The sequence below is a fragment of the Galendromus occidentalis genome, unplaced genomic scaffold, assembly GCF_000255335.2.
Source record: "Galendromus occidentalis unplaced genomic scaffold, Mocc_1.1 scf7180000076543, whole genome shotgun sequence".
NCBI lineage: Eukaryota > Metazoa > Arthropoda > Arachnida > Mesostigmata > Phytoseiidae > Galendromus > Galendromus occidentalis.
The window spans coordinates 606317-621515 of NW_003804532.1; the positions used below are offsets into that span (position 1 = coordinate 606317).

At 50.3% G+C, this 15199-nt stretch overlaps 4 protein-coding genes across 4 annotated transcripts in view; 2 read left to right on the forward strand and 2 right to left on the reverse strand.

Annotated features, from left to right (window-relative positions):
* Positions 1-1077, forward strand: part of LOC100903206 (DNA repair protein REV1-like) — a 2809-nt gene extending 1732 nt beyond the window's left edge. The window contains 2 exon segments of the mRNA XM_029113299.1: positions 1-644; positions 709-1077. The exon segment at positions 1-644 is cut by the window's left edge and continues 2 nt beyond it. Of these exon segments, the coding sequence (XP_028969132.1) occupies positions 1-644; positions 709-1077 (1013 nt within the window).
* An 89-nt stretch (positions 1078-1166) lies between these two features.
* On the reverse strand, positions 1167-2186 carry mRpL28 (mitochondrial ribosomal protein L28). Its single transcript, XM_003739481.2, has 2 exons — positions 1695-2186; positions 1167-1585 (listed from the first exon to the last, which is right to left on the reverse strand). The coding sequence occupies exons 1-2, from the start codon at positions 2034-2036 to the stop codon at positions 1217-1219; spliced, it is 711 nt and encodes a 236-aa protein (XP_003739529.1). The 5' UTR covers positions 2037-2186; the 3' UTR covers positions 1167-1216.
* A 246-nt stretch (positions 2187-2432) lies between these two features.
* On the forward strand, positions 2433-7446 carry S1P (membrane-bound transcription factor site-1 protease). Its single transcript, XM_003739531.2, has 8 exons — positions 2433-2549; positions 3234-3789; positions 3906-4037; positions 4150-4405; positions 4487-6210; positions 6317-6564; positions 6659-6839; positions 6919-7446. The coding sequence occupies exons 1-7, from the start codon at positions 2547-2549 to the stop codon at positions 6833-6835; spliced, it is 3096 nt and encodes a 1031-aa protein (XP_003739579.1). The 5' UTR covers positions 2433-2546; the 3' UTR covers positions 6836-6839; positions 6919-7446.
* Positions 7447-7814: 368 nt separating this feature from the next.
* Positions 7815-11637, reverse strand: Edc3 (Enhancer of mRNA-decapping protein 3). Its single transcript, XM_003739532.2, has 4 exons — positions 11474-11637; positions 10887-11320; positions 10456-10666; positions 7815-10357 (listed from the first exon to the last, which is right to left on the reverse strand). The coding sequence occupies exons 1-4, from the start codon at positions 11635-11637 to the stop codon at positions 9904-9906; spliced, it is 1263 nt and encodes a 420-aa protein (XP_003739580.1). The 3' UTR covers positions 7815-9903.
* Positions 11638-15199: the final 3562 nt, after the last annotated feature.

A 15199-nucleotide genomic window follows, 5' to 3' on the forward strand; every position in this document is an offset into this window, starting at 1 on the left:
CCGAGTCCCATAAACGCCTAGTGAACGCCAGCTCAGCGGCGGAAAACCTCAGATTCAGAGTACTCGTTCGACGGCCTGATGCGCCTGAGGAGACGATGAAGTACTTGGGGTGCGGCCGATGCAATCAGATGGCCTTGTCCGAATCGTTCAAAGTACCCATGTCGTGCAAGAAAGCGATCTCGAAATGCGTATGGAGTCTCTTCGAAAAGCTTAATCCCCCCATCAAGGACATCCGGGGCATGGGTATTACGTTGTCAAAGTTCACTCCTTTAAAAGATGTCCCGAAGATCACAAGACTTGACGCGTTTCTGGACAAACTCAGTCGAGTCGAAGTCTCCACTGCCCCCGAGAACGAAGATAGGAGCGTCGCCCAAGACTCGTCGACGCCAAACATAGAGGATCTAGAAGTTTACGTCTTCTCGAGCGAAGACGAGCCTGACGACATCACGATGTTGGAACTGGACGACCCGGTGCCAGCTGTGAAAAATGTTCTGAAGAAAACCTCCCAGCCGAGCAAACAGAGTAAGAAGGTTATCGGCAAGAAAGGGAACCAGAACTGGAAGAAGACTTCCACCAAGGGTCAGCTCGATATCCGGAAGGTAATCGAATTCGGCAAAGAACTCCGAGGAGAAAAACTCGTTCCAGTGAAGGAAAATCGAGCGTCGACATCGAACGTGGTCGAAGCTTCGCCGCAGAAGCAGCCGACAGCTGCGAAAAAGGTGAGCAATGCATCTGACTGGGTAAGCTCATCGAATCTCAGAGGGGAACCTCATAGTGAATGAAACGCCTTCTTTTCAGAAAATTTCGTTCGGACCAAAGAAACTTTTCCATCTGAACAAGCTCTTGAGAGAATGGGTGACGAGCGGGAGCGCTCCATCAGCGGAGGACGTCGAGGCCTGGCTCGAGGCCTTCAAAAAAGTTGTTCTCGTAGACCCAAGATCGTGTACAATCCTTCTACGAACATTCATTCGTCTCGCCCCAGACGATTGGTCGGAATGTGTTAACAGCGTTCGGAAGCAATTGCAGACTTTCGTCGATCTCAAAATCCAGTCGGGCGAATTGTCCATCGCTCTGTGATAGCAAGATGCAGTGTGTTGTTGGCGTGTTCATTTTAAGTAATGTCTATGAACTTTGTCTTGTGATATATACATATATTGCGAACCCACAGCAGATGTGCGCGGTTTTTATTTCTATAGTCAACGAGCTACAATAATAACTACGACTCGGCAGGAGGTGTTGGGTTCTTGAGCGATTCGATGAATTTCGCCCGAAGTTGGGCTTTCATTGGAGTACCTTTTGCTTTTTGTTCCTGCTCAAGAAGCTTCCACGTTGCTTCTCGGATGTGGAGACCGAACCACTCGGCTTCTTCTTCGGGTATGATGAATTCCGCATATTTCTCCAAAATCTCTTTTCTTCTCTCTGGATTGTCTGGATATATTTCTCTGCGGGCCATGGCCAGAAGCATTTTTCTCCTTATATCTAACGCCATCTGCGAATTCAAGTCTTGGACCGGAGTTTTCAGTATGTAGTTGTCGAATCCAAAGCTCTCATCGATCAACCTCAGAGCGTGGTCCGTGGTCTCGATCTGGAAGCAAGGAATAGTTTTTGAGCGGAACTTCGATACAGACAGAGGTTTTTCAGTGAAGCGAGAGCGATTTCCGATGGCTCCCGAGGACTCCGAATACATGACCGACCTGGAAATGCTTGTCGAGAATTTCCGAATAGAGCACGTTCTTCGTGACGTACGGCACCCACAGTGTGGGCACCGTCCCGCGACCTTTTTTCCTCAGACGGAAGCCTTTGACTGCCTCTTCACCGCCCCACAGTCCTCGCTGAGACTCGGGAAGGAAAATAGTTGGTATCCGGGCATCCGGTACCTTGAAGACTAGGTGCTGTGAGGCGTCGTACCGAAGTTTCTCTGCCGGTGGCCTACACATAACTCTCGCGCGCGGTCTCCTCATGTCCGCGAGGAACTGCTGATAACACTTCGGAAAACGCTCCGTTATCGGACGGAACTTGGTCCCCATAGTGGCCATAACGATTCCGTCGAGCCTTCCTGTACGAGCTCACTCGAAAAAGTCCAACCGACTTGCGATCTTGAGATCTTCCAACTCAGACGTAGTGTCGCTTTCCACTGGGTCCGTCCGAAGGGAGAGACGCACGATAATAACAAAACATATGTGCGAGGACTAGATGCGGCAGGGTGACCGGCACTGCATTCCCCGTTTTCCTCGATGCACGATCCCTAAATTCGACACAGATGGTACCCAAGATCTTATTCACTCGCCATGCGGCGGGGAATCCTTTCGGATTCGGACTCGTCGAGGTCGAGCATACGGTTTGAGCCGTTGTTGTCTCGCTCAGGCTCTCGTAAGCCGAGTTGAGAGGAGGAACCTGACCCCGAGAGAGAATATCTCGAGCAGCTGAAGTACGAGACTCTCGAATACTCGTCTCTCCTGTGTAAATACAAGATCGGACAGTTTCGGCTACGCATCGGGAACTGGTCCGATATTTGTTCAGATGTGAACAGCATGTGAAGTCCTCCGATGGTAAGTGACTCCGCTGTCATGTTCGGTTTTCCAGAAAACTATACAAGTCGTCAATGCACAGAGCCGCTCAAAATTGCATCGCGATCGTATAGCTTGATCGTGATCGGGTAGAGCGAGTTTTCTCCGTAAATTTTCGAGGATCTATCTGCCAGTGCCAGGAATCAGGAAATTTGGATGTTTCGATCGAATAAATCTCCCGGCAGACACCACTGCGACGCTCGCTTGATCAGCACGTTTTTCGAAAATTTGTGACCCGCTGGCGACAACTAGGTGGGAAGGCTCTGACCGCGGTCCGTTCGGAGGGAGAAGAAATGTTCATACCTTTCGGGCTGAACATTGATGACGATCAGTGCGAGGTCGAGGAAAGAAAATTGAGATTTCCTTCGATTCCGGTGTGCGATGGATAGCGCCTTCCAGAGGCGGATGTAGCTGTCAGATTCGACGGAACCTTGGCCCATATGATCAAGACAATGCGCACCTGGCTAGCTGACCGCCTGTCTGTCGAACTGGCCGAGAGTTACTGTCACCGTTTCCAATAAACCTTGTTGAATTCAATTCGAATTCAATTCAGTTCCAAACTCAGAAAATGTAAGACGGGATGATCGGAAGCGTCGACGCTCGGATCTTCCCGTCTCAAGCCACAGCGGGAGGCAGATTCCTGATATCGGTGTTCTACCTTTCCAGATATCTGCCTTCGTGTGGAGCAGTTGCTTGGTGCTGCTCCAGCTCACTCAGGCGGAGGTCAGGGTGACGTTCACAACAACAACCATTCCCGATGAATATCTGGTACACTTCAAGCACTACTTGTTGCCGGTGACCAGGCAACGATACATCCAGGCTGGTTTACGGGACAAATACGAAGTTTTACCTCGTTCCAAGTTCCGTGACATTGCGAGTGACTTCGAAGTCATACGGTACAATGGCGATCTGGCGCGGTTGCGGGATCATCCAGAAGTCAAATACGTAAACCATCACAAGAGCGTTCGACGGCTCTTCTCCGTCATAAATTCGACCGAATCGGATGCAAGCAACGAACCAGATGTACATAAAGTCAAGCTGAAGAATGAAAAGAAGTCAGCCCCGACGAAGAAGAAGAGAAAACAGTCTTCGAAGTCCTATCACAGTCCTGAAGTGTTCATGGGTCTTGTCGGGGAAGCCCATAAGACCCGAAAACTTCTGAGGGTGATTAACACCAAACAAGTGACCCAAGTCCTCCAGGCCGACACGCTATGGGAACTCGGTAAGCTCGAATTCTCTGTTCTGGCGTTGAACGGATTCCGCCGGGAGAGCACAATCGTGTGTTCCCTCCTCAGTAGGCTTCGCGCAGATGCGTTCTAATGAGCTTTGCCCCCCTAGGCGTGCGTGGCAAAGGTGTGCGTGTGGCGGTTTTCGACACGGGACTCGCTAAGAGCCATCCGCATTTCAAGCAGATTTACGAGAGAACCGACTGGACGAACGAAAAAACTACTGAAGATGGTCTCGGGCACGGTGAGCACTCTGAGTTTCAGCCCAGGGAAGAAATCCGAACAATTCGGAGCGAGAGTTTTTCCCCCCATAAAAATTATCGGGCCCAAGCCTCCATTTCGAATCCCGATTCTAGGGACCTTTGTTGCCGGCGTCATTGCCTCGTCTCATCCAGACTGCATGGGCTTCGCTCCAGAAGCCGAGCTCCACGTTTTCCGGGTCTTCACTAACAATCAGGTGTCATACACATCGTGGTTCCTGGACGCATTCAATTATGCAATATTGAAGAAAATGAACGTATTGAACCTGTCCATTGGGGGTCCGGACTTCATGGACAAACCATTCGTGGACAAAGTCTGGGAACTCACCGCAAACGGGATCATCATGATCAGGTGAGATCTCCGTTCCGAGAGCGTTCCCATCTCGCAACGAGAGCCCGCAAGCTGACCTCAGCTCCCCATTTCTTTCTTCAGCGCGATCGGAAACGATGGACCACTTTATGGAACTTTGAATAACCCCGCCGATCAAATGGACGTGATCGGCGTCGGCGGCATAAACTTCGAAAACGAAATTGCGAAATTCTCATCGCGGGGAATGACCACGTGGGAGCTGCCTAGCGGCTACGGCAGACTGAAGCCAGATCTTGTCACTTATGGTAGCACTGTTTATGGCTCCGCCATAAACGGAGGCTGCAGGTCGCTGTCCGGCACCTCGGTCGCCTCGCCCGTCGTTGCCGGGGCCGTGACGCTGTTGCTCTCGGGTGTGCTGGACCTATTCTCGTTGGTGAATCCTGCTTCCATGAAGCAGGCGTTGTTGTCTTCGGCGAGAAGACTTTCCGGTCCGAACATGTTCGAGCAGGGTTGGGGCAAACTGAACCTAATCGAAGCTTATCAGGCGCTTCGAGCCTACACCCCTCAGGCGACAGTGAGTCCCTCCTACATCGATTTCACAGAATGCCCCTACATGTGGCCGTACTGCACTCAACCCCTCTATCACACGGGGCTCCCAACTATTGTGAATGTCACCGTTCTCAACGGCATGGGCGTGAGCGGCCGCTTCGTCGAGCCGCCGCAGTGGAAGCCGTATCTGCTTCAGAACGGTCATGTACTGAACATATCGATGAGTCATAGCGAGGTTATCTGGCCCTGGAGTGGGTATTTAGCTTTGCACATCGTCGTCAATGAGAGAGGTGCGCAGTTCGAAGGTGTCGCACAAGGCTTCGTGAGCATCACCGTGGAGAGCCCGCCCGAGAAAGGCAGCGACAAACCACGCACATCGGTCGTGGAGCTGCCAATCAAAGTCCGAGTGATTCCGACGCCCCCTCGGCACAAACGGATTCTCTGGGACCAGTTTCACAACCTGCGCTATCCCCCGGGATATTTCCCGAGGGATAATTTGAAGATGAAAAACGATCCCCTCGACTGGCATGGGGACCATGTCCACACGAATTTCAAGGAACTCTATACTCATTTACGGAACACCGGCTACTACGTAGAAGTGCTCGGTGAACCGTATACGTGTTTCGATGCCAAAAACTACGCTGTTCTCCTGATCGTAGATCCCGAAGAAGAGTTCTTCCAAGAAGAGATTCTAATGATCAAGAACGCCGTGCGAGACGAACAGTTGAATATCGTTCTATTCGCAGACTGGTACAACAGTACGGTCATGCAAAAAGTTCGTTTCTACGATGAGAACACCAGACAGTGGTGGCTGCCAGACACCGGTGGAAGCAACGTGCCGGCACTCAACGAGCTCTTGGCCTTGTGGAATATTACTCTCGGCGACGGAGTCTTCGAGGGCGACTTCAAGCTCGGCAAGCACGACATGAACTACGCCTCGGGAACAGAAATTTCGAGTCATCCGAAAGAAATGCTCACCATCTCGAAAAAACTCAATGACCAAGGCCTCGAGATCATCGAGGGGGAGGGGGCGAATACCACACCGAAGAAAACGCAGGACGCCGTCATAGCGGGTATCCTGCAGACGAAAGTCGACGATCGAAAAGCGGGACGTCTAGCGGTCTATGGGGATTCGAACTGCCTGGACTCGGCGCATCTAAAGCGGGAATGCTTCTGGCTCCTGAACGCCTTCTTACAGTGGAGCACCACGGGACAGGCGCCACCGATCTTCAATCGTAAGGACGTTCGACCCAAGGAGAATGAGATCGCGACTCGGTCGAGCGCGCAGCGCATGAAGGGTAAGCTTTCAAGAAAGAGACGAAAAACAGAATCAGAATGTCGTTTTCGCTCAAAGTATCGTTGGATGGCAATCCCTCATTCCAATTCCTTTAATTTTTCTCCCAGGGAACAATTTGCACAAATACTCTAAAGTGATAGGCGCGGCGGGACAGCATCCTCCTACAGAATGCCGGATTCTCAACTTCAGTGAACCTGTCGTGGTGAACTCATCGGCGCCGAGCGAAGTCTACAAACCGCAGAAGTTGCTATCCATAGATCTGAACTTGTTGCCGCCTCCTGTGAAGATTATCCAAAGATTAGACGACGACCAGCTCCTTCCTAATGGGGACGTTCTCGTTAAACAGGACTCCGTGGTAAGTCGCAGGATTCCAACCATTCGCTGTTTTGCCTGTTCCTGCCCAAAGGCGAAGTACCATGGCACTAACGGAAAGTCTTTCTCGCATTCAGCATGACAGGGCACTGGGCGAGAGCGGACTCTCGATTCCTTCGGCATGGCTTTGGTTTCTGGTGAAATACGGATCGGCTCTTTTGGTATTCTATCTTCTGCTACGAGTGTTCGTGCGGAGGATCATTCCTAGGCTCCTCTTCTTGGGACAAAGAACTCGTCAGGTCACAGTCGCCTGAATCGGTAAAAACCTACCTTAATTGAGGGACAAGGGTGAAAAATATCGGAAAACGTCTGGTCCCTTACGGTCGATTGATTGCAGCGGCAGCAGCATCCGGGCTTCGAAAAGGAGAAAGACTTCGCTGAGGACCAGGTGGTGCATATCAGTCGGATGACTTTCAAATTACGAGAAGGACGCTCCGACGAAGGCACGGTGCACGTAGAAGTGCATGAGACGATCATCCTTGACGAAGAGAAAGAGTCACTTTTCCATGACGAACTGTAGCTCACGTCCCGCATTTCAATCCACGTCGGCGAGCCTCTGCGTTGGCAAAACTGTTGTTCGGCCTCTCATAGCCTACTCATGTGATCTTGTGTGAATGCCTGACGGAGGTGACGCAAATTGTGACCCGATTTTTCTACGGTAGGATCTTCTTGGCGCAGTCCCTGACGCACCTGGAGGGTATGCTGTATCTTCATTTGTTAGGACCCTGTTGAATTCGCACCATGTACATATAGAGGGCTGACTGCTTAATAGACGATGATGTAAGGAATATGTTCCATAGATTGTGTCAGATGAGCTCGAACACCATCGAGCGAGGAAATCCTATGAACCATCGAATAAAATAATTTTGTACGAGGGAACCACCCTGAATTCTCAAATCCCAATTCCGGTGAGGGCTTCTCGCCTGACTCTTGGGTGGATCATGCGGGGTGATTTTAGGCGGACCGTCTCTCGGAGAATCGCGACCGAAGTCTGGAGTCCTACTATCACTTCTCTCGGATCGATTGATCTCTGTTTTCAGCATGGACCTGCACAGCTCAATGATGAATCTTATTTAGTAGGTGTTATCCGGGAGTGCTGGTGAGATGCCAATACTGGCAACAAATCCCGAGACGAAGGAAGTTGAGGATTTACTAGGAGCTTAGGATTATACACCCTCGTGATCCTCCCGTCGATCGACTGAGCAGCACAGAGAGAAAACAGCGTTCTTGACCGAATCCGAATTTTATTCATCTGATCAGCGAAACTTTAAAGTATCGAATTTACTTTGAGATCCTGATCTGAATCAAATTGATGCTTGAGGAAAATCTTGTCATGAGCAATGAGAAAGAAAACTGCTAATCGGAAAAGGAATTCGTGAGACCGGATCCCTTGGGGGTCTGATGAGAGATACAGTTTTCCTTCTCTTGTCTGATGTGTTAACACGTTACAATTTTCAGGTACTTCTGTCTGACTTCTGGAATTCTCAGAAACCTGTACCTCGAGATGAGATTCAGCGATCCCGACCACGACCGGTCTGAACCATATCGATGAGACGCGGCGCTACCGCTTCACGACGATCTTCGCTTGATCAACTTCTTCAGACTGAATCTCACCTCGGAGCCAATGTTGAAGGCATTCGGATTTTGGACAAAAATCGTCTCGACAGCTGCCCCAGGGACAGTGTGAATTGTGATCAACGCGTGAAGCTGCCTTCTGGCTTCTAACGTTCATTCCGAATCATTGTGAATTGTCTGAGGGAAGACCCTAGGGGTCTCCAGTAAATTGTTTGAATCATTGTACTCAACACCTGAAGCCGCCGATAGAATTTCTGAACAGCAGCTCTTGTCGAGATGATTCCGATCGAATTTCCCTGGTAAGTCCGGGAGATATGAACGGCCTCCAGTGCTGGACATTTCGTCCGAAACAAACCTATCGCCACAATATCTGATGGTTCCTTTCCTTCCCGAATCGAGCGCGAACACTCACTCGATCACATAACCACTCAACGCGCGTCTGTAGCCTCGTTCGAGAATTCATTCGAAATAACTTTCCTCTGCAGCGTTTCGTGCGCCGGGGCCGCCCGGAAAGCCCTCATCCAACTTCCGCTTGACGAATGACCGAGCTTCCCATCGGTCCGTGAAAATAGAGTTTCCTCGTCTGATAGCATACTTTCATGATAAGTTTTTTCGAATGTGACTGCATTCGTAATGTTGAGCTGGCTTAGGAATCGGCATATATATCCCGGCGCATAGAGGATGCGGAATAGACGAATAGAACGAGAAGATTCTCGAGAAAGTTTCGATCCGAAGTTTTCGCTTCACTGTCCGCGTTTCTTGGTTGAATCCTTTCCTTCATTCCACGCTCCAGCCACAGTGAGCGACAGGTCGAGAACATCAATCCTCAATGCGTCGTTACTTCTCCGGCTCAGGACAGAATTCACTCGCTGATTGGGTGATTGCGCGCCCGATCGTTGCTTCCGATTTGAAAGCTTGATCAGGTGTAACGTCAGAGCCGCATCGTTCCTTTCCCTCTTCTTTGAGTCTGTTGTGAAGAGTAAACCTATCTAGATAAATGATCTTTTTTACAGGGAGCCTGTACACGATTTACAAGCGGAACAGCTTCCGAGTTTCTCTCTAGAATCGCCACAAGAGTGACGAAACCAGGATACGTTAGGCGACGCGAGCCAAAAGTATTCAGTCATCGCTCGATACATCGATCACTCGCTTACTCCAAGAGTCGGTAGATCGATCTCATCGCTCCTTCGATTTCCTCCATCGATCTACGTAACTATGATTTCATCTGTAACAGTCACATTATGTCCAATCAACTAAGTAAAGAAACTCTGTGGTCTGTCGGAGAAAATCGACGGCCGGTCGAGCAGAAAATACGCGAGTAATCCACGAATTTTTCCCGGCGCTACACCCCTCCACCGGTCACTGGGGCTCTACTTTCGCAACATATAAGACCGATCTTTGTCCCGTCTCTCGGTCTCCCTCGATCATATCACTAGCTTCCTCCTAAGCTTTTTCGTTCCGACGATTGCTTCCGTACCACGGAAAGAATGGGAATTTCTCTTCGGTCGAAAATGAGTTCGAATTCGAAAATTTGAGATCGCTTCCCGATGAACCGCTCCGTTCCTTCCAATGTCTTGAATAGTATTGACGATAACCGTTGAGAAATCGTCCGTTTCCGATGATTATTATCACTCCGTCCCTCCTCTGTGTATACCTAGCCGCTTCTCAGAGTCACAGAGTTTCGCTTGACGTCAGGTAGGAGACGATCACGCCACGTCGAAACCGGCGGGGACCGGTTCGCTGTGTTCTAGGCGCGTCTGATTCTGGCGACGAAACCGTCCTGAGGGTAGAGACCTTCGGCAGTCACATAGACCTTTTCGTAAAGTTTCGCCGGTATGCCGAGATCTCCAATGTACATCTTGCACGCGGCGTCGTTTTCGACCGGGACGGAGGATAGTAGCGGCAGGAGAGGGAATAGGACGAAGTTGGCTAAATTCGCTGAGTAGAACGGAGGATCCACGAGGAACACACTTGTTGACGGCCATTTCGCACACTGGTCCAGATAGGGGTGGAGGGTGCAGCCCACAACTAAATCCACTGGGATGTCCAGCATCTTCGACCCGTCCACTATTTTCACACCGGCCATCTCACAGAGTTCGAGTTCAGAGCGGAAGACGACGTCGTCGTCTCTCACAGTGCGATTCGTCATTATGTACACTTTCTTGACTTTTCCAGCGAGCTGTCGAGCAGCCGTAATGCCGCTGAAAATGAATTCGCCCGAGTTAGGCAGATGGTAGAAAAGAATTTCGGCGTCCGGTAGATTTCCGTCTGGATCTCGCTTCCTGCAGTCAGGACCTACCACAGGGAAATGTTCATTGGTCCAGACAGTGTTTCAGGAGATAGTACGAATACGACGGAATTCCGATTGTTTTGTTGAAGGATCACGCTGCAGATGTCTCTTGACATAGCTTCGCGGAGAGAATCGCTAGAAATACCCAATTTCGTAGCTTCCTGAAGGATCTTGTCTCGAGCGGATCGCGTGACAGCAGGGACTTTCGTTCCAGACGGTACTGTAATCAAGAACACAGAAAAATGGATACACTCTTTAGATCTAGACAGTCTCTTCTTGGTTCGGGGGGAGAGGGGTAGGGGGTCATGACCCGAATCGGGAGAGGAGACCTTGGGACGGTGCCCACAATTCCCCGGAGGGGATCGTCGCGCGATACCTTTCCGCAATCGAATGAGCTGGAATCTGTTCCGGGCGATGTTCGACGAAACCCAAGAACTCACCGACAGAGAACCAGACGGATCGCTTCTCCTCTCGTTGAACAATCTTGTCGGAGTTGGTGAGAACATTCTCGTCATGTCGGTACTTCTTCTCCTTGCGAATATTCGAGTCTGCGAGACGCACGACATTCGGGTCGCAAGTTTTGTTTATTTCGGCAAAGACTTTCTCCTTGTTGAACAGTCCGAGATTTTTCTCGAAGTCAAAGTCCTCCTGCAGCGACACCTGATCACTGTCGATGCCGAAGCACTCCTTATCTCTGTGAGCCCGTGAAGTGCTTAACGAGCTCGAAAACGTTCTTGTCCTCTGCTTTTGTGATTCCTTTTCCAATTTCGGGGTTTTCGGCGAGGATCGATTACCATTCGAATGATTCCTTTCCTTGAGGATAGGCGAAACCGACAGTTGGTTTAGGAACCTGATATCGGCGATATCAGCAGCCCTAATTGATAAGGAGAAAGTGTCGTTAGATAAGTGCTCGGATACCTCCCGCCTGACGATTCGCGCTCCTGAAACATCTGTCTCTCCAGGTTTTCATATACGAGATTAGGAGTGCGATTTGAGCGGATCGCGAAGAAGGGTAAATGGAACTTACGCGATAACAACATCGGGATAGAGTAATTTTTTTCCATTTTTGGAAGCTTTCGAGATGCTGACTGACTGATCGTCCTCGTTGACTGTCTGGATTATACCCTGATAGACTCCCAACACGGAACAGTCAATTTCAACGAGGGTTCCCTTATATTGATTGACGCTCATTGCGGATTCGTTACTTCAATGCTGAACAGATTCGCTGCGTGCGTGCGTCCTCGCTGAATATCTGGTAATTCTGTAAATCAAAAGACCCATGTTGGCAATCGATGAGTGCAGTCAGCGAGACGGCTTGACGACACAAACACTTCTTAATGAGGATGTATCGCTGTTCGCTGCCCGTGGTAGCCGTCCGCGTGCGCAATCTCGCAATCAGCTGCTGGGCTCATCCCATCGGAGTCTTGGTGACATAAAACGCAGCGATTGCGCCATTTTTCAGTATTCTCGAAGCAATCAGCCTTTGGGGCGAATACTTCACTGAACTCTTTTATTTTATTCGGAGGGATGAGTGATGAGTAAGGGATCAGTGAACTTGAAATTCCAAACTGTCAGGAAGGAGATCCATGGACCATGGGGCATAAGCAAAGGGATTCGGAGCTTCCCGGATTCCTCATGAGTCGGGCAAGAATTTCGTCTCGTTTGAATTTTCGGAAGCCTGATCCTGATATCGATGACTTGGCCTCCGACTGGGAGTTCGCGTCCCCTTTCTTCTCGAAGCTAGTCTAAGCTTCAGAAGCCTCCTTGAGCTGTTCCGACCAGCTGGCCGCTTTGGCTTCCGACTACGCAGCCGCGAACGGGAAGTAGCACTAAGGGCAACAGAGACGACAGCCTCGATACTCAGCATCTATGAATGCCTCTTGCCGCAGCGACGGCGGAAAAAACAAGAGCCCCGAAAACAGCAGCACAACCGCGGCAACCTCTGTGACCGACCCTAAACGATGCTCGCTCGCCGCATAAGTAGACAGCCTTCGCGGTCAGCGTATCTAGCTACAAGCGAAAGACAGATGATAACATACGGTAGAGCTGCCCGAAGCGTTGAGATGATCGTTCGACGCCTCCGTACTCGATGATTATCTAAACACTTTACTAGAATAAGACACTTTGCCGTTGCTTGTCGTCGCACAACGGGCAACTGCTCAGTTTTCGAGAAGTGCCGATTTTTGAGGGACAATCGTTCACATAAAGTCTGATTGAAGATCACATTAATTCAAGTCGATTCGGATCTCTTGGGGAAATCTCAACGAATCAACCTCGAACTCAAGTCGTGTTCACGGGAAAAAATCAAATTCTCTGTCGGATTTAAGTGCGACGTACGAATGCAACTACTTCTCCCTCCTTATCGTGTGTTATGGGTGTTATGGCTGCTGCCGTCGGTTGAACGACGGTGGCGCCTCTTCTCGGAATGAAACATGGCGGCGCTGATGGAGACACGGCAACTGTGCTCCGAGATCCGCTTACGCTGCTCCGCGGTTAATCCATGAAGGAGTTCGAATTGAATGTATGGTCATGAGTCTAATCGATCATATTATGATCTCGATCATTCGGGTCTCATTTCATGAGCTCGAGCTGGGCTTTCGATGACGCCACTCTCAAAGTCGTCTGGTTTGCCGCCGTTTTTCAAAAAGATATCAACATGTACCTAAAGCAAGAGCCCAATGATCATTATTATCGGTGAGGCTCGGAGGATGTCGGGAGCTCGGACGATCTCGTTTCTCGGCTCGGAATACCGCGCCTCGCCACGCCTCTTCGCCCAGAGGGGATATCTTCGACCATTCCACGCATCTCTCATTCCGACGCTTTCGATAGTCGAATGATGTTCGTCCGATGCGGCGCGACATGCTAGACGAAAAGTGCCCCGTCGCGCTGTGAAGCAGAAACTTCGTCTGGAAATTTGCGATTCACAGAACTATCCGATGACAATCGAAAGTCGCCCTCTCGATGGGTTCACCTTGAGTTGATTCCTCCTGTTCCATTCATCGATTCCAAACGAGGATTTCCTTTCGGAGCTTCCATTCGTAGGGGCTAAGTTTGCCATTTCGCGAATGAAGGGCCTTAGGCCCGTCTTAGATCCGGGGCCTATCATCTCCCTGTCATACTTCGGCCATAATTCAGTCCTTTCGCCGAGCAGGGGCGTGAGGCGTGATTCACAAATCAAAAGCATCAAAGCAGACTGTATCAGCGCAGACCCACAAGGAACTTACCGACTCCTCTCCTCCCTTTATAACCGTAGGCTCTCCTCTCAAGTCATAAGAGAGCCTCCCGCATTCGAGGGGTCATTGGTGTATGTCATCTATGTACGTGAAATCACGACCAGAACAGGTTCTTGAGGAGTCTCCTGTGGACCGTAATCGTGGATTTGACTCGCTCGTATCGTCGTATGTGATGCTTGACACTGTGTCGCGAAGATCTCGATTTTTCGGATGACGGAGATCCGAACGGAGACACGCTGCCTCAGCCATTTCAATTCAACTGATCGAGAGAAGTCTCGTGTATGAATGACCCAGGAGTGTCTCTCGCCAAGATCTCGGGCGCAATTCAGAACCAGATATGTACTTATAACAGGTTCGAGTGAAGTTCCGCTTGAGACTCTTCCGCCAACCCGGATTCCGGATAGGAATAAAGCGGGACTCACTGCTGACTGCGGGGTACGGTAGTGTCCGTAAGCGATTCGTACGGGAGACCGAACTCATTTCGGGACCCGGATTCTGGAGCCGAGATGAACCACAGAACCCTTCCGCAGACCGCGCCCAGCAATGCACAGCAAGCGCATGTGAACGCTTCCGATCCCGTCTCCCTTTCGTAGCTGGTATCGCTTCATCGTTGAAGTGGAAGGATTCGGGGAACTGAGGGAGGAAGTAAAACGAAGTCTCCCCCTCTCGGGATAGATCTGGTGCGCGTGGTTTCCTTATAAGGCTCCTTTATCCCTTCATCGCTTGCAGGAAGCAAAGTTCACTTTCTCCATCGATGTGGCCGGAAACCTCGCTGTCTATACCTCCGACCCACGCAGATATACAGGCAATCGGTCAGAGAATACGAAAAAACGAGGAATGAATTGTTTTGCGCCTTGCTGTTGGCTTGATGATAAATTATAATAGCTACCTTCCAGCCGACCCGGAGAATATAGGAAGCGAGCGAGGTCTTTTCCGGGATGAAGCCTGCCTCAAATTGAAGAAACAGCGCGCAGAATCCAGTAAATTTTTCCCCGATCCTGCTTTTCAGATCTCCACCAGGAGTGACCGTTCATCGCGAGCTTGCAATAAGATTATACACAGGCCCCGATCTGAACAAGACTTAATTCGACTTCTGTACGCGCTTCCCGGCTAAGTTCACCGGGCCGGAAAATGTTTACGGGCTGACTGGACGGGCTGTTGGCGGAATCTCGGGATTGAGTGCAGAGCTCCGTAGAGATCATGAGAGCCTCGGCACATTCTTGTTCTCGACGTGAGGCGGAGAGACGAGATGGAGTTCCTCACTATCTGATGGGGAGTTCCACCCGCAGGGGTTCCTCGTGAAATCAAATGGCGTAGGATGCAGGTTCAGCGGGAACATCACCATTCCTCATCCTGAGACTGCGATATACCGTCTGCCGCTACTGATAGAGTGATATCAATCAGTTGCTTCGTCCGCTCTGACAATCGGAGAACATCTTCCCGACCTCGATACCGTAAACGGAATGAGATGCTTGCACCGGGCTTAGAGTGTTTCGTCGAAAGTTCCGTGGGAAATTGTT